Here is an 18345-nt window from a genome sequence, read left to right on the forward strand (position 1 = left end):
ATATAAATATTTCGTTTCTGTTTTCTTCTCTGCTTTATCTCTGCCATGTTCTTTTCTTATATGAATATATATTATATTATAACGCGAAGTGCTCGAGATTCGCTTGCACACAAAAAAAAAGAAAAACTTTTGCAATTTATGTAACACGTCGGGGCATCGTCAAAAAATAATATGGCTCGGCTAAGTTTCTTCTGTCTGGTGAGTTCTGTATATTTATAACCGCGAAAAAAACTTTCCAACGCAAAAGCGCTGGAGGAATTATTTTTTTCTTCCCCAGACTATACGCGCGCCGCGTTAAATATGCCCGAGGAGCCGCGAAATATGCTAAAAACGTATATACCGGCAAGCTCCGTCCGCAAAAAGAAAGAAACAAATTTTAGTTAGCCAAGGTATATGCACCGTAAACTGAAATTGGTAAAAATACTCCTCGGAAAATTCAGCATTCATTTTTCATGCGAAACAGCTGCTACAACGGCAGCAAAAATAACAGCAACAACAACGAGCATGTTGTTGTTGTAAAAAAAAAAAAAAAAAAAACCAGGGCAAAAGTAGCAGCGAGTCTCTCTCTTACCCAGTTTTGGCAAAGTTTGCCCAGTATCTCATCATCCTCTTGGATAATGTGATCTCCTCGTGCGTGTAGCCTTTTGCCGTATCCAGGGGCTCGCCGAAGATATAGCTGATTTCGTCGGCGTGCATGACCCCGGTCCACCTTGGCCATGGATTATTCACAGACCTGTGTGAAAACGTCGGTTATAATCAAAATCTTTTCCTCATTCATCCTCGAGTTCCTTGTCGTCCTTATACTCACCTATGCGTGTAGTAGTACATGTAAACTTTGTTTCCAGTCTCGGCGTACCTCGTGGCGAACTCATTGACGTTACACGTGAAGTGATAGTCGCCCACGATCTTATCGAGGGCGTTCCTGTTGGCGTCGGGATCGTCGGGCTTGAGCCAGTCCGTGTACTCGTAGATGATGGCGTAGCGGCCGATCTGATTCACGTAGGGATTGAGCTCGCTCACCGCCCGCACGAACTCGTCCCTCGACACCTTGACGTCCTCCTTGCCGTCGATCCTGAACAGCTCGGTGAGATAGTAGATGATGAAGTAGAAGCCCTCCTCGGTGTTGGAGCCCATGAGTATGTTGGCCTTCTTGAAGGACTCGCTGGACATGGAGCGCGCCGGCGTCTCGTCGAGGAACGAGCCGTCGATGACCGGCACGAAGGGGAACTCGCAGATGCCGAGGGTGCCCCACTCGCTGTTGACGAGCTCGACCGGGTCCTTGGTGATGAGACAATTGATGACCTCGCGCAGCTGGCGCTTGTCGTGCGGACAGCCCACGGCCTCGGCGAGCCGCAGACCGCGCATTATCGACTCCTCGCGCGATATCACGGCCCAGGGGGCCGTCGCCGAGCCCGACTGCATTATCGCTTGATGGAACAGTGGCCTATAAACACACAAACACACCCCCGTCTGCATTATAATATACGTGTATATATATCGGAGATTGAGCGAGAGATGGATAATACATCATCGAGGAGCGAGAGCATCGGCCACGGTGTCGATGCGCTATTATCGCTCGAGCGTATCGGACACTCGAGAGCGAGCGAGAGAGAGATGGGCTTTTGACGCGTGCCTCGCGATCGCCCATACACAATATATATAATATATACGATGCGCCGACGAGAAGCGCCGCAGCACGTTTACTTAAGCTGATGAGATACGAGATTCGATGCGGCTGAGGCTTTCTACGGAGATTACGCGCTCGCAGCTGCACTCGTGCGCCGCATCGATTTTGCAGCCCCTCAAGATGTGTACTACGTGCGATGTGTGAAATATATGTACACCTTGCGTAACCACTCGCTCGGAGAGATTCGAGGAGCATCTCGCGTAAGTGTGGAGATTTTCGAGGCTACAGCGTAAAAAGTACTTTTCGGTCTCATTTAATTTCTTTTATGGTTGCAAGGATTGTAAAAAGCGCTGGGAAATCTCTTGGGAATCGTACCTATAATAAAATTCAAATATATCTCGTAAAAAATACTTTGTTTACACTTTGTGTCTTGGCTAACGTCAAGTTTTAAATTAAATGAAAATATCTTATATAATAGTCGAAATTTAATTGAAAATGTTATTTTTCGTTTCCCAAAATCGGAAACGTCTATAAAACTCAGTTATAGCTATCTAATACCAATTAATAAATTAAAATTTGAATTTATACATTCAAGAATTACATCGATGCGGTGCATTATAAAACAAAGTCTTACCATTGTAAAGTGTGCAAAATTATATTTTATATCAATTAATATCTTAAATACATTGATATATTACACGGTAAAGCAATTATTTTAGCGATTCCGAAAACTCTAAACGAATGAATATTAACGCCAAACATTATTTTTATTCTTAAAATTATTTTTAATTTTAAAAAAGTTTTTTATCATTTTTTTGAAATTTACTGACAATTGGGTGCGCAAGAAATCCATAAAAATTATCGGAATTATCTGATCATATTTAAATGAAAATGATCGATTAGCGCTTCTCTTTTAGCTACAAATACAAGAGCGTAGCAGCTCATCTATACTATCTAGTATCTACTCTGGATGGCACTTGCCTTCGGCTCGTGCTACAATTACTCGTTTTGCAGAAAAAGCTTATCCCCGTTCGTAGCATAAAGTACTATAATTATATCGATGGTTGAAGGGTAATGTATCGAGAAGGAGCTATTACAATCGCGGGATCACTTCGCTAATATATACCAGCATACAGTGTTTTCAGTCGCTGACGAAGAGCTAAATTCCGGAGCAAGTGTTTACCAATTGGTAAATTCGAGGTTCAATGTTAACTACTTGAGGCGTATAACCTCGAATATTTTCAAGGCGTGAATAATCATAAAAAATTACAGTTATTACATATAATCACGGAAATATGGAAAGCAAAGAGGACACAGTAAGGTAAAACCTCTTTAACCCGAATGCCATTATATTTATTCAAACTTGATCAATATCAAACTTAACTATTCTTCAGGGTGAAGGAAGAGCCGAACGTTACCTGGCTGAATCCAGGTGAAGATTATATTTTAGATTTGGTGGACTCTTGTGAAGCAAAAAACTTTAAAACATTTAATTTTTATCAATCATCAGTGAGTTGAATAATTTGAATTATCTTCTAATTTTCTACTGTCAAAAACTATAACACAACTTTAATTTTAGGCTAATTACATAAATGAGGTTATGGCGTCACAGGAAAAATTAGATGAAAAAATACTTATAGATGTGGAGTGTAAGTATGTTAAACTTGAACCAAAGTCTTTTTCGACGACCATCTATAAAACTGAATACCAGAACGTTAAAATAGAAGACGAAAATCAGACAGATGACTTGCATGGAAAAAATGTAGTAATTTTGATAAGAAAGGAATTTGATTACGATAATAATTGTCAATTTCCACTCAATTTCCGATGGAATCGTAGTGAATATAAAAAAGTGGAAAATTTTGTTAAAAGCAATCAAAATAAAGTATCTGATAAAAATAATATTTATCGAAAAATTTATACGAAAAAATCAAATCTAAAAAGATATACGACGCATAAGAGCATTAGATCATTTGACTGTGAAATTTGCCACAAATCATTTGGACAAAAAAGTAACCTGCAACGTCACATAAATGCAATACATAATCGTAACAAACCTTTTGAATGTGACATTTGTCACAAATCATTTGGACTTAAACATCACCTCAAATATCACATAAATGGAGTACATAATCGAAGCAAACCCTTCGAGTGTGAGGTTTGCCACAAATCATTTGGATGCAAGAGTAACCGGAATAAGCACATAAATGCAGTACACAATCATGACAAACCTTTTGAATGTGATATATGTCACAAATCATTTAATCGTAAATATGACCTAAAAAATCACGTGAAGGCAATTCATGATCGTAGCAAACCCTTCCAATGTGAATTTTGTCGCAAATCATTTGGATACCAGAGTATACTCAAAAGGCACATAAATGCAGTACATGATCGAAGCAAACTCTAGAAACGTGATATTTGTTTGGAAACGCTTGGACATGTTAAAGACTTCTATAATAGCATGAGTATACTACGAAATTAAAAAAAATCCTTCACACGAATATTTTATTCTGTACGATCCGTTATTCTTTTAATAAATAATAAAATACTTCAAACTGCAATTAATTATGTTCTTATTGTGAAAAACCTTTTTTTACCTTTCTAGAATAAAATAAAATTTTCTAAAATAAAAACAAAATTCTTGCCATGAAGCAAGAATAGTTTCCAAACTTTGCAGGTTGGCTTCTCTATACACACTGTAGTCGGTAACTAATTCGTGTATTTTGTACTCATTTTTTTTATTTTCTATTCAACCATTAGTCTTGAAATTTTGTGGGGGTGATCAGGAAACTAATACAAATGTGCCTATGAAGCTATTTTTTCATATAAATATTGTAACAATTTTTTTTTTCAACTATCTGAAAAAATAGCTTCATAGGCACATTTGTATTAGTTTCATGATCACTCCCACAAAATTTCAAGACCATAGGTTGTATACTAAATGAAAAAAATGGGTACAAAATACGCGAATATAGTTACCGACCGAGTGTGTATAGAGGACTCTTAAACTGATTTTCATCCGCTGATGATTGCACAGCTGCAATTGTGGTCATAGATAAAAAAGCAAATAATGATAATTATAACTCATACCATATAATGTATTATTTTGCAATTATTATTCGACTCTGATTAACTTCGTACCGTAAGTACATCCCCGCGCCACATGTATGAGTTCATATTACGAACGCAAATTCACTCTTCCGTCGTGCACAAAGTGTTCACTGCGACGAAACGATCAGGCTATTACTTTTTTAAGAGAGAGAGAGAAATCAAGTTGAATTTTTACACGATGTATCAATTTATCCTTCACGACAACCCCAATAACTAATCGCAAGGCCCAAAAGTTTCAAAAAATTTTTAATCCATCATTTTACTTTTCATCAACGACCAATAAAAGTGTAATAGGCAATATGAATACCTCGACAGTGGCGAGAGCAGATGCATGGATACGGACACGGCACCGGCGCTTTCGCCGAAGAGCGTGACGTTGTCGGGATTGCCGCCGAACGCGGCGATGTTGTCGCGCACCCACTGCAGCGCCATCAGCTGGTCGAAGAGGCCGGCGTTGCCCGGCACGTCCGACGTGCCGAAGTACAGGAAGCCAAGGCTCGCCACGCGATACTGCATCGACACGAGGATCACGTTCTCCTCGCTCACCAGCGTGCGATGATCGTACACGTCCAGCGTCGCCGTGCCCGAATAGAATCCACCTGTGTCCGCAATGACCAAAGTTTTTTTTTTTTTTTAATACAGGTGCAATGTGCACGAAGATAAAGAGGCGTCGGTAGAATTATTATCCCCTAGAGGGAGGTAGAAAGAGCGAAAAGGCAGAGAAGAGAGAGAGAACTCACCGCCGAATATCCATACCATGACAGCGGCATTAGTCGGCCTCGGTCTCGGCACGACGACGTTCACGTAGAGGCAGTCCTCGCTCAGAGGCGTGTTGGGATTCCACATCATGGCGCCGGCGAAATCGCCGAAAACCGTGTCGAGAATTTGTACGCAGCTGTTGGGTGGACTGGTGGCGTTCAGCACGCCCTCCCACGCGTCCGGCGGCCTGGGATGTCTAAACCTCAAGTCACCTACATACAAGTACGAGACACGCATAAAAATAAACGAACGAAGTTTTCAACTGGCCGGCGCGCCTCGTCGTCCATTAAGAAATGACTTTTCGAAGCGATCGCGACGACGTCGTGTGTTGCGCTCGAGCGAAGACAATTAAAATCGAATGTTTCGGAAAAACTTTGGAAATGTAACGTCGCGTGGCGGCGTTGGTGGCGGCGAAATTTCGATAAAGCTCTGGCAATGATAAAAAAAATGTTTTTTTTCTCTCTTGCTCGCAAACAAAAGTTCACAGCGACGTAGACGAAAAAAAGTGCCAGAGAGAAAGATAAAAAAAGAAGTTATTCTGCCAACTGGGCGCGAGCGTCAGTGTCTTAGAGCTTAGGAAAGTTTTTATTATCCCAGATGTACGTGTATGAAAAAAAAAGTCCAAGCGCGCGCGCGCGGCAAAGTTCCCCAGTCGTGATACTGGCCCCCGAGTTCTTTCGGCTATATAGAAGGCATAATATAGTTTACAGTTGATAGAACGAGTTTTATCAAGCACGCGACTTATAGGTGATAAATTTGCCGTGCGGAAAGTTCTGCTGCAGCAGCCGCCCGTCGAACCCGATCGTCGCGTCTATATATAAAAGCGAGCGGCACAGTGAAAATTAATCCGTAAGCTCCGCATCGATCAGAAATTAAATGAAGCGTATTATTGGATCGTTCATATAATAGCGCTGCGTGTGATTATATAGCGTGTATCTATCTACAAAGCACAAAGGCGCCCAGACTCGTGATTGTCGCGCTATGTATTATTATAATGTACGAGAGCTCTTACCGATTGGCTTCTGTGCGTAGGGTATACCGAACCAGGAGTCGACCTGCTTGCCCGTTTTGGCGATGAGGGTCTTGCCCTTGACGCGTCCCTTCTTCGTCTGGACGATGAGCGGCTCGTTGTCGAGGTGCTCGGGTCTGGGCAGCTGCTCGGCCGCGGGCGACGGGCCCGGATCGGTCGTCGACGTGGCCGGGACGGCTCCGGCCGCGGCAGCCGGTGGAGCAACGGGCCCCTCGGCTGCCGCCGCCGCCGCCGCCGCCCCGTCACCGCTGCCACTGCCGCTACCGCTGACCAGCAGGGCCGGCTCCGGCAGCAACGGGTGCTGCAGCTGCTGCAAGTCGAAGTCCGTCGCCGCGTGGTGTCTACCTCGATGCGAGGGCGAGCCGAGGGCGCCGCCCGCGAGGGCGAGCAGAAGGAGCCAGAGCGCCTGAGCGGTGGACCAGCGTCGCCAGAGCCGATGTTCTGTGCTGCTGCATCGTGCAGCTTGTGAAGTTGGATGATGTCGCCGCTGCTGCTGCTGCTCGATGCCCTGGCGATGCCTCGACATTCTTACCGCGCAGCCTGCAAGCATCGAAAAAATGTTCGCAAAATTATTACCAAGAAAGTGCAGCCTGGATAATTTATAGGACTCATTATTTCATTAGATTTTCCAGGTATAGCGTTTTCTCATTGAAGAAGTAACTTATGGGCCGAGCGCTTCAATGAATATTAAATTCCACGACGCACAGCGCACAATCGGACTAGCCCATATATAGGTTCGTGGCAATTAATAAGGGATTTTTCAGATCGAAGAAAAATCACTTAGCTCTGCAGCTCGCTCGCGATCGATCGCAAGGGGCTTTTCGGTTAGAGCTCGCGCCGTACGCCTCTCATTGTGGAAATTCCAACAGCGAGCACGGCATAAATTTTTGGCCTGGGTAAATTTCAGAAAGCTGTTACTGCTACTGCTGCTGCTGCTCCCGACTTGCGAGCGAGCAGTGTGTAAGGAACATTCCTGGCGTGCCTCGTTCGTCAGCCACAGACCGGCTCTGCGCGTGAGAGTTTCGTATTATGAGCTCCTGTAGCGCCTAGCGAACAGCTGCAGTATTTATGTATACTTAATTGCACATATCGCCTGCACGCGGTGATAAGTACGCGTTATATAACCTGTATTCCGACAATTTGGCTTTGCACCCCGCGAAGTTGGAATTACAATACTTTTTTGGACGTTTATCTTTACCACGAATACTGAGTAATATTACGATTGAGTTATAATGTAAAATTAAAAATCATATAGATAGAAATGTTTAAACCTTTATGACGGAGGAGTTTACCGAATACTGTTATAAATGGAAAATACATGTTACCGGCAAAAGTAACAATTAGGCAAAAACCGCTTTTACCTAGGCATTGCTGCTTTATCCTAAGAATTTAGGCAATAACCGCAATTTCTAAAAAAGTTAAGCAAGTTCTTAAAAGTTTTAAAAATAATTTTCGGCACAATCACCTATTTGAGTGGCAAGATGTTGTACAATTACACATGAAAAATCCTTGTCTACCGGAATTAGACCGCTCGTTTGTCACTGATCGTAACGATAGAATCTCTCTAATTTTGTATTTCGGATATGTCGAAAAACCTTATTTGCCGCCAAGTTTTCTTACTCGTCACATTAGCCGATAAAATATCTTTTACAATCTCTTTTCATTCATCTTTTTAACTTTTGTTACTATTTTTGCTCATTTTGAAAGCAAAGATGCGATACGGGCGTCTTTAGCCTATACTGTTATACGGCCTATGAACCCTAATAGTATACTTAGAATGCATATAAAAATTCGTTATTATATAACAATAATTAATATTATTATTATATGAATGCTTATAAATCAAATATTATCTATAAACAAATGCCCAAATTGCTTTAGGCTCTACTTGTAGAAAACAATACAAAAAAGACGAAAAACGAGGAATCAAGTCAAGATCAATGAATATGACTGACTTATATACAACTGTTTTCTTTGTCACTTGCAGATTTCAATATACCGCTACTCACCATCTAGTGATAGAAAATAAAACTGATATTGTAGCATTTAAAGTGATTGAAAACTGGTATAAATTTTTTAAGACAATTGAATTATCATTTCAGGTCATTTTAAAATGTGCTTAGCATTTAAAAATTGTAATTTTTTAGTCAACAGACCATTGTTAATGTTGAACATTTCTATCAGGAATATCGTTTCTCATTAGTCATAAGCTTATACTTGTACAATTCACAATTCACAAACAAAGTCACCGTTGTAACTTCAAAATTAATATGAACTATCGAGTCGATTACATAACACTTCACAATCACAATATTCATTTCTACAATGCACACTGAATTATTTATTAATTAGAAAAATCATAATAATTGACGAGAAAATTTCACGTAAACAAAAGCATTAAATAATTGTTGAGTATTGCTATGAAATTAGTATTTTTATTCCGTCTGATAGTTATCAAACTTCAAAAATGATCCATTAGACAATTTTTATTCTTCAACTATAACCATACCACTCATATTTTAGCATGCGTATATTTTAGCATATCCTAAATTCGCATGGCGAACAATATTTAAAACAACTTAAGGTACGAAAATATAATAAGCTCATATTATATACAACATTAACGGAGTATCCGCTTCATACATAACGAATCGAAGACTCTGGCCTGCGTACTAGAAAAAGACATAGAGAGGGGGCAAATCTCTCAGAATAAATCTATCATAAACTCGCAAGCTCTCCTTTCTCTTTCTGGGATGGGCAGGCCAGAGCTGAAAGTGGAAATGTGGATTTTATCGATCCACATGGAGACATACATTCGCACACACTCGCACGAAATACGTGTGTGTGTGTGTGTGTGTATGCGCAAGCTGGTGTCCTCTTATGTATACCGGCAAAGTTGTTTCGTCCTCATAAGTTCTCGAGGCAGATTTAATGCATTGGAGCTGCTTTACACCGAGAACTGCCTATTCAGCGCCTTCGAGTTCTTCGGTATATAATACGCAGGGACGAGGTGCCAGGTTATAATACGTAATACGAGTAAGAGAGCGAGAGAGGCAGTACGGAGACGAGAGCTTCGAAATTGTATTTACGCCCAAGGGGGGAACGCGTAAAAAATATTTAAACGCGTATACAATGACGCCGGTGTGAGCCCGTGACGTTTGTTTGCTTTGCGCTTACATTTACATCGTAAAGTAAGTGGATTACGTACTTTGAGCTTTATTATTATATCGAGTGATAATAAAAGCGATAGATCCCGCACACACTCGACTTCACGGCGGCACATATATAATATATTGCCTGGATATTTTCTTTGGGAGCCGAGAGCTGGACTGGTGTCGAGGGGGCAAATATTTTATCAATCCCGTGTGTGCGAGGTCACGTGCGTGCTTGGATACCGACGTCGTAGCACAAAGCGCCGCACGTTTAAACAAAAAAGTCAAGTCAAATGCGATCGAATTTTCCTTTCAGCGTTTGAAATATATGTACATTATCTAGCTCAATGGTGGTCTTTCAATTTGCCCGTCGTAAATATACCAATAAACGAGTTTCCCCATCATCGTCGTGCACCATTCGTTACGTACACAAGATTTATACGTGTATATATATGCTCGTCTAACGAGGTAAAAGCTATATGCCTCTAATAAACGCCCAACGCGTCGCAAAATTAATCAGAAAATTTATGATATCAATTGCTCGTTGCGAGTCGTGCGCGGCGCACGAGACTCGTGCGGACGAGGTAGCTCTCGCAGAGCTGTTATCGCAGGGCGTTTAGGCACTTTGGTGCACCTTGCCGCTGCTGCTGCTGCTGCGCACTACCGTCTGCACGAGTCTGCACGACTCGAGTCCTTATATTATTTCACGTGTACGGTATATGTATGTATGGAAACGGCTTTGAAAGGAGCTTTATTTCTGCGAACGTGCTTGCGACGCCCGAGTGAAAATGTACACTCGCGAATGGAAAAATTTCACTTGTAAATCTCTTCAGTGAGGTCTTTTTCAACGGTTCTCTGGACGGCGCTACAAAGATTTTAAGATCTCGAGTAATTATAGTACTAATTTTTAGAGTATCTCTCGTCATTTTCATACCCATTCAAGTTATTAACACTATCACTTTTCAAAGACATGTTTCACCATACGTACATACGCTATTAATTTCACATCCATTCCTGAACTGTACGCCGGATTTATATAACGTCTTAAAATTTTGAAAAATACTGTGAATTATCTGCACGAGAGGCATTATTGGAACGCAGAGAGACTTTTTCCACGTTCTTATCATATGCATTGATGTTGGTTTTAAATTAAACTACCTTTTAATTATATCGAAGTCGGGCTAACACGATTTTTTTAAATACTTTTCCGAAATTTTCATTGAATACTTTTTGTAAAAGTTCTCAGATGTCTTGATTTGGCTGGTTCTTAGAAATTCACATAGCCTTCCAGAAAAATATTCAATGGAAATCCTGGAAAATGTCTTTGAGAATTATCAAATTCAGCCTGCTTTCTTTATCTCTTGAATTATCACGTTAAAAAAAGTGGACCAAACAAATTTTTATTACCCGACTATTGAATGATTGCAATATTATAATTTGATGTCACTTTACAATAGAGCAAAATAAATTGATCCAATTGTGCAGATCATATGATAATTATGCAAGAACTTTATTTTTTTCAAAGTACTCTCACGCAATGAATTAAACAAAACCCTAAATTAAAGTTAAAACCTAACCTAAAGACTTTAGTTAATTTTGAAAGCTGGTTAGTCACCGAGCTTTCAAAATTGAACCGATGTCAATGGTTCAATGTTGATTGAACTATACTTTTTTGAACACAGTAATTATCGAGCCCTCAAAAATGATGACTGAAATTGTAGAGAATTTAGTAGGTAAAATGAATATTTATACTTTAAGCAACTGCTTTATGTTGAATTGTTTACTAGGTATAAACATGTAAATATTGAATTTTCAAAAGTCAAAAACCTGTCAGTGGAAAACGGTATTTTCAAAACTTCTGGTAGATTTGAATATATGCAAATAATTTTAAATGAACAAAAACTTTATCTTGCAAATCTCCATTTTTGACCTCGAAAACGCAATAAATATTAATAGAAATGAGTAATACTTGAATAGAAACATACCTCGTTCAGTTTATATGAAAAGCAAGAGATAAATAAATAAATATAAGATATATACAATGGGAAAAAAAAGTGTCGCCGAGTAAACATAGATTGAAAAACTTTTTCAATTAAACTTCAATTTTTACACGCACGTTGGAATAGGCTATATAGCGGCGGACGAAGCTCTTTCTCATTCTCCCTGTCTCGCTCTCTCGACGCACGCGGCAACTATATATAGTAAACAAAGATGAGATACACAACATAGCGTAGTTTAGCGCGTGCTCATGCGAACAATGAAAAACAATGGCAATATATATGTACCAAACGGCGAATGCACTGCAGACGTCGCCGCTACATGCACGCACGCACACATTCACGCGTGCTCACTCGACGATAGTGTACACAAAGTTAGCAATTATTAAATTTCATTTATAGTTTTAGAAATACAATGCAATATGCACTCCCAGTAAAAAAGTGAAAACCGTTTACGAGGCTAGCCAGTGTTGGATATATTCCAGTCACATAATAATCAACGTAGCTTTTTTTCTATTTTTTTTTAGTTTTATCGAAGCTGTCAGCTTTAAACGGTATACGTACGTGTCGATTTAAGCCAAACTTTCAAAACGAAGTCACGCAAAAATGCGTCAAACACTTCGGAAGCTAATACGTTTGGTGTTTATACAGTTAAGACCATGCATGTAACGCTATATAGATACCGTATGGTGCGCAGAGATTTAATAAACAGCGACAATGGCTCGGGCCTTGGCTCCTGCGGTACTATAGGTCTTATGCGAGCTGCCCGCGCGTATTATAGTATTAAGCTCTTTATATATATACCATTACTGCTTGAATATTCGCTAAACTGACCATCGAATATGGCATTATTTATCGAGTTAGTTTTAAGCCATGCAAAATAGTAAAACTCATGCTTTTTTCTTCAATTTTAATATTAACTAGGAAAAAGTTTTGAATCACTAACTCAACAGTAAATAATACCATATTAAAAAGAATGCAGCCCTTTAAAAAAAAATATCAATTCTGTTATTCGTTTGTTCAATCATTTGATTAAAGATTACAAATTATTCTTTCTATTTCCGTCACGAGGAAAACCAGTTTGAACGCGCGGTAAGGATGAAGCATGACTTTTTCCTAAGTGGCAATAACTGGTTCTTCAAATTACATTCAAATTGCTGGCTATATGATCATATTCATAGGCTAGAGCGCACGTACACACACTCGCGTGGAATCTGTAAGGCTGCAGCACGCAGTTGCCAATATAGTCGGATGTACACCGCACGCGTTTATCAAGGTGAATTCTACGACTGAATCTCATCGCGATGAGGATATCACTTTTTTTGGCTCTTTTTTTTACGATCGTAAGTAGAGAGTATTCTCGATTTACCCTTGAAAAAACGTTTGATTGTTGATTTCATTGAAATTTTTAAGGCTCGTGCCGAAGATAATAGTAGTTACTATGGAAAGGCATTATCCGCGTGTATGGCAGACAAAGGCATAACCGAAGGTAAGATTAAATTTAATCCAGTGTAAATATAGTAAATCTTTTAAACATTTTCAAACCATCTTACAGAAGTTTATATAAAAACTGATGATACAAAATCACTTTGCTTGACATTATGCGCTTATGAGAAACTAGGCTCAGTGAGTTCCTGTTAAATTTAAGTCCTTGATAAGACAATTTGATATTAAAAGTTAAATTTATTCTGACCAGATTAAGGATGGAGTCTTCGTCCCGCAAAAAATTACCGAAAACTTGCTAAACGATCGTATAGGTAGCGAAGATAGAGAAGAAGTCATGAATCTAGTCAACATATGTATAGAAGCAGGTATTCATCTTTTTATACATATTATATAAAATTTTGATCGTTAACAATTGTCACACTTTATTGCTATTTTAGCTAAAAATATTAAAAAACTATGCGACAAAGCCGATTCAGTGGAAGATTGCATTTTAAATAACGGAAGCAAATATGATAACGAGGAAGATGATACAAGTTTGAGTAAAGAAGAGCAACGGAGTACATCGACTGCGCGACCATCGTCTACAACTCAAAAGCTAACGTTGACTGCGAGAGCTGCTCCGGTGGCCGAAAAACTTACGACTACAACGAGAAATTCTAATGTTAAAAATCAAATATCAAAAGTAATACTAACTTAAATAAATCGCTGTTTTTTAATAAATTACCAATTTTATGTTCCTTCCTCGGTGCAAAAGCTCTGTAATACTCGAAAGCGAGTTTTTGTACTAGGTGTTGTACAATAATTTTGTTTATCTAATTATATATTAAACGGCTGTAAAAGTGGTATCTGTTTTTAAATTTTTTTTGTTTATATATTTGTAAAGTGGATTAAATTCTCGATAAATTTCCGAATATATTGTGAACATGTAACGTATGCATAGTGCAGAGCATTATCTAGAAAATAAAACGTTGAATTGTGTAAATTAAAATGTATTTATTGTCAATTGTGATGAGTAGAAAATCCAAACAATTATTTTTTGATTGCCATTAGAAACATTTTTTCGATTTTTCGGATTTAAATTTTTTTTTCGATTTCTGTTTTTTTTTTTAAATAGTTGAAATAATTTTTTCAATTATTAGATAGTGATTACGAAAGAAAATCAGTCAAACTTTAATATATTAATGAATGATAGTAAAAAGCCGAATTGAATCCAATTAGATTTTGACTTTTATATTTGTTTCTATATTTACAAACTCTCGAAATACTCAGACCATCTTAGTAAAATAAAATAAAATCGACAGTAAAATCTGTCTATTATGGTTTTCTAAAAACTTCAAAAAGTGTCCACTATTGAGAACAATAGAAAGATGTTAAAATGTATCATTAGATAATTCGGTTTTTTTTATAAGTGTCCGCTGTAGAAAGATTTTATTGTACATCATGTATTTTTTCAAATCGTACGCTACTGCATAAGTTATTATAATCTGATATTTCAATGGTTAATCAAAATGTGTGCTTAATGTCAAATATATAATACCATCATGTACTGTATTCGTATGAATGTAGAGTTATATTTCTATTTCACAAGTTAAATTGAACGTAATTTTAAGACAATGGTGCACCTGCATATATGAAATTTTCATTACTATTTTGTGTGCAAATGGTAAAACGCCAGGGTCTTTGTATATAATTTGCAGTACGTTACTGAGTATAGTAAGTCGATGGTGGAGGGGGAAAGTATCGTCAAGGAGCTATCACAATCAGAGGTTACCTCGCTTATATACGAGTAGTGCGTACAGTACCTGGCGAGGAATTCCTCACTTAAAGCAAGTGTTTACAAATTGATAAGTTCGAGGTATAGTGTTGGCTACTCATGGTGGTTAACCTCAAATATTTTTTCATTGTGGATAGTGAAAATTCACAGTGATTGCAATTCATGGAGCGAGTGATGGAAGACATACAAGACTCTATTAGGTAACTTTTTTTGTGCATTTCATGATATTTTTTAGAGCAATCGCCTGAGTAAATTATTTTTTAGGATAAAGGAAGAATCGTATGATGTTTGGTCAAGTGCAGACAGCAATCGTATTTTTGATTCGGTGGACTCTTCCGAGGTGAAAAAGTTAAATGATTTGAATCATATTCTGATTTTCCTCCATCAAAAACTGTATTATTTAATTTTAATTTTATGCAAATCATATTAATGTGGTTCTTGCGTTACAGGAAAAGACCGATGGAAAAATATTCATTGATTTTGAGGCAAGGCATGTAAAACCTGAAACGAAATCCTTATCAACATCCATCTGCAAAATTGACCATTCAAATAGTCAATATATTGTAAAAAAAGAAAACGAAGATCAGATGAATTACTCGAATGAAAAAAACCGAATAATTTCGATAAAAAAAGGATTCGATTATTATAATAACTGTCAATTCAATGTGAATACTCATTTAAACTCATTGCACGAACGTGGCGAATCATTCGAATGTGATATTTGTCACAAATCATTTGGATACAAGAGGAATCTCACTAAACATATAGTTACAGTTCATGATCGTATCAAGCCTTTTGAGTGTGACATTTGTCACAAATCATTTGGAAAAAAAGGTGATCTCAAGACTCATATAAATATAGTACATAATCGGAACAAACCTTTTGAATGTGAAATTTGTCAAAAATCATTTGGAAGAAATATTACCCTCAAGAATCATGTTGATACAGTGCATAATCGGAGCAAACCATTTGAATGTAAGATTTGTCACAAATCATTTGGATACCAGAGTAAACTCAAAAGGCACATAAATGCAGTACATATTCGACGAAAACTCTATGAATGTGATATTTGTCAGAAATCATTTGGACAAACATGTCATCTCAAAGTTCACATAAATGGAGTACATAATCGGAGCAAACCCTTTGAGTGTGAAATGTGCCACAAATCATTTGGTCGCAAGGAGACCCTCAAAACTCACTTGAATATAGTACATGATCGCAACAAACCTTTCGAATGTGATATTTGTCACCAATCATTTGGACAGAAAAGTCACCAAAAACGGCACGTGAATATAGTACATAATCGGAGCAAACCCTTTGAATGTGACACTTGTTACAAATCATTTGGTCGAAAAAGTAACCTCAAAACTCACATTAATACAGTGCATAATCAGAGCAAACCTTTCAAATGTGATATTTGTCACAAATCATTTGGATACAATAGTTACCTCCAATCTCACATAAATTCAGTACATATTCGGAGTAAACCCTTCACATGTGAAATTTGTCACAAATCATTTGGATTAAAATGTAACCTCAAATCTCACATTAATGCAGTACATGATCGGAGCAAATCTTTCGAATGTGGCATTTGTCACAAGTTATTTTCATGTGAGAATTATATTAATAAACACATGAATGCAGTACATAATCGGAGCAAACTCCGAATACGTGGGATTTTTTCTGAAAACGTTTGGACATAATGAAAACTTCTATACAATCACATGAGTATGCTACAAAATTAAAGAAAATTTTTCACATAAACATCCTGCATTCTTTAGATGAATAAAAAATTAATAAAATATTTCAATTAGTGTTAATAATTTTTTCGAGGTTGTGAAAAACTTTTCCTTCACTTTTCTTACATTGATTTAATTATAAACAATATTTCCCAAGAACCTTTTCTCTCCCTATCGATGTGGTAGAAGAAAATCCTTGCCTCAAATTATTTTTAAGCTTTACGCGGGGACAACCATGCCACTGGTTTTCTGACACACAGAAAATATCTTGTTCAGGAGGAAGATCCTTATCAATGTACAGTGCATCGAAGTCGGAGTTTTCAAATTGTATTTACATTCAATTTATCACGGGACAATTTCAGCAAGCCTTCGCGTTAATTTTTTTGCCAAAAGAGCAACAACATCATCACCAATGACACTTGGCTTAAATTGTACAGGCTATAGCATTTTTCTAATGTCATTTCGAGACGGAGCTGGCATAATCGTACAATAATCGTGTACACATAGCTGCGGCGTATATATATTATGCGGATGCGTCTGCGCTTTGCGCGACATACAGCTACAGTTTCACTCTGGTCTACAGCATACCGGCGCACTACTCGGCAGTATAAGCCATTAAAGGCCGAGGCAGCATCGCATCGTTATACAGTGCACCAAGCAACGGCCTATGCAGCATCGTCGCACAGCACGAGCGCATTAGTTGCAGCGAACCTAACTTAACGGCTATACATTTACTTTTAAGAGCCTGTATAGATAGTCGCAACGGTGGTAGTGGTAGGCTGCGCAGCTCGGTAGCACGCGAGCACACATACGAGATCGAGAGCTGCTGCAGCGACTGCTATACGACTGTCGAGTACGTAGCGGAATCAGCTGCAGCTATGCGAGATAATTTAACTTACACCAGAAAGAGAGAAAGAGAAATGTATCGAGAGGGAAAAGCTCGTAAGGCAGTCCCCGAGCCTGCGCAAATATTCTCACTGGGCACTGGGGGGTTTTGATGATGCTGATTCGGCTATATCTCTCTTTTTCTCTTGAACTCGGCGAGCTGGTCTAGCTCTCTATTGTCCGACAGATCGATACACACATGCACACGGTGTGCACGAGGAAAAGAGAGAGAGAGAGAGAGAGAGAGAGATGGAGGAAAATATAAAAAAAAAGAGCTTTGTATACACTTTCGACATTGTTGAAATTGTTTGAAATTTTTTTTACCCGCAGCGTACAACTTTTTTCTATCGATTTTTGCGGATATTTACAAAAGCAATGTTTATCTTATTCTACTCTTTTTTCAAGTTGATTCGATTGGAATGAACAAGCTCTTGAAACACGCAACGATTGTAAATCTATTAATCTAATATTGAGTATTTAATAATTCAGAATACTTTTCACGAGTTAAAAGTCCAAACGTAGAGAGCGAAACACGAATTAAAAAATATTCTCAATGAAGTTTTTTTTCCTAACGTTTGAAATAATTGCAAAAATGTTGATTGTGGTGCACGCTTGCATCAAAAGGAATTCCAGAGTGAATTTTTAATTGTAATTCCGCCAATTGGAATTTACATTTATTTTTTTACGAAGCGTCAAGTTTGGAAAATTCAATGAATAAAATAAACGCTTGCAGTTGAAAATCATTTCTGTTACAATAAATACATTCAGCTAAGTACAGACTAAACTATTTACCATCGCATCTAAAGCCGTAGAAAATATGCA

At 38.3% G+C, this 18345-nt stretch overlaps 3 protein-coding genes across 10 annotated transcripts in view; 2 read left to right on the forward strand and 1 right to left on the reverse strand.

Moving 5' to 3' along the window:
- Nucleotides 1-18345, reverse strand: part of LOC106654433 (acetylcholinesterase-like) — an 83387-nt gene that overhangs the window by 19451 nt on the left and 45591 nt on the right. For 6 of the 8 annotated variants that reach the window (XM_014374284.2, XM_014374289.2, XM_014374290.2 and 3 more), the window contains 5 exons: nt 6513-7070; nt 5482-5712; nt 5049-5340; nt 809-1444; nt 572-733 (listed from right to left, as the gene is read on the reverse strand). In XM_014374284.2, the coding sequence (XP_014229770.1) occupies nt 572-733; nt 809-1444; nt 5049-5340; nt 5482-5712; nt 6513-7056 (1865 nt within the window). In that variant the 5' untranslated portion in view covers nt 7057-7070. Of the gene's footprint in view, nt 1-571; nt 734-808; nt 1445-5048; nt 5341-5481; nt 5713-6512; nt 7071-8686; nt 8835-11667; nt 11841-18345 lie in introns of those variants that run through there. The other 2 variants (XM_014374288.2, XM_023458758.1) reach the window with 2 other exon arrangements.
- On the forward strand, nt 2704-4076 carry LOC111693625 (zinc finger protein 888-like). The gene is made up of 3 exons (XM_023458762.1): nt 2704-2948; nt 3022-3136; nt 3207-4076. Exons 1-3 carry the CDS (start codon nt 2923-2925, stop codon nt 4035-4037), a joined length of 972 nt encoding a protein of 323 aa, XP_023314530.1. The 5' UTR covers nt 2704-2922; the 3' UTR covers nt 4038-4076.
- On the forward strand, nt 12895-13968 carry LOC106654434. Its single transcript, XM_014374291.2, has 5 exons — nt 12895-13022; nt 13093-13168; nt 13235-13305; nt 13376-13490; nt 13563-13968. Exons 1-5 carry the CDS (start codon nt 12984-12986, stop codon nt 13820-13822), a joined length of 561 nt encoding a protein of 186 aa, XP_014229777.1. The 5' UTR covers nt 12895-12983; the 3' UTR covers nt 13823-13968.

Source organism: Trichogramma pretiosum, unplaced genomic scaffold (assembly GCF_000599845.2).
Source record: "Trichogramma pretiosum strain Unisexual culture from Peru unplaced genomic scaffold, Tpre_2.0 scaffold95, whole genome shotgun sequence".
Lineage (NCBI taxonomy): Eukaryota > Metazoa > Arthropoda > Insecta > Hymenoptera > Trichogrammatidae > Trichogramma > Trichogramma pretiosum.

Coding starts and splice junctions, on each gene's coding strand:
- LOC111693625 (XM_023458762.1), top strand. CDS start 2,923: ATGGAAAGCAAAGAGGACACAGTAAG. Junction 2,949..3,021: donor AGCAAAGAGGACACAGTAAG/GTAAAACCTCTT, acceptor ACTATTCTTCAG/GGTGAAGGAAGAGCCGAACG. Junction 3,137..3,206: donor TTAATTTTTATCAATCATCA/GTGAGTTGAATA, acceptor CTTTAATTTTAG/GCTAATTACATAAATGAGGT.
- LOC106654434 (XM_014374291.2), top strand. CDS start 12,984: ATGAGGATATCACTTTTTTTGGCTCTTTTTTTTACGATC. Junction 13,306..13,375: donor CTTATGAGAAACTAGGCTCA/GTGAGTTCCTGT, acceptor TATTCTGACCAG/ATTAAGGATGGAGTCTTCGT. Junction 13,491..13,562: donor CAACATATGTATAGAAGCAG/GTATTCATCTTT, acceptor TTGCTATTTTAG/CTAAAAATATTAAAAAACTA.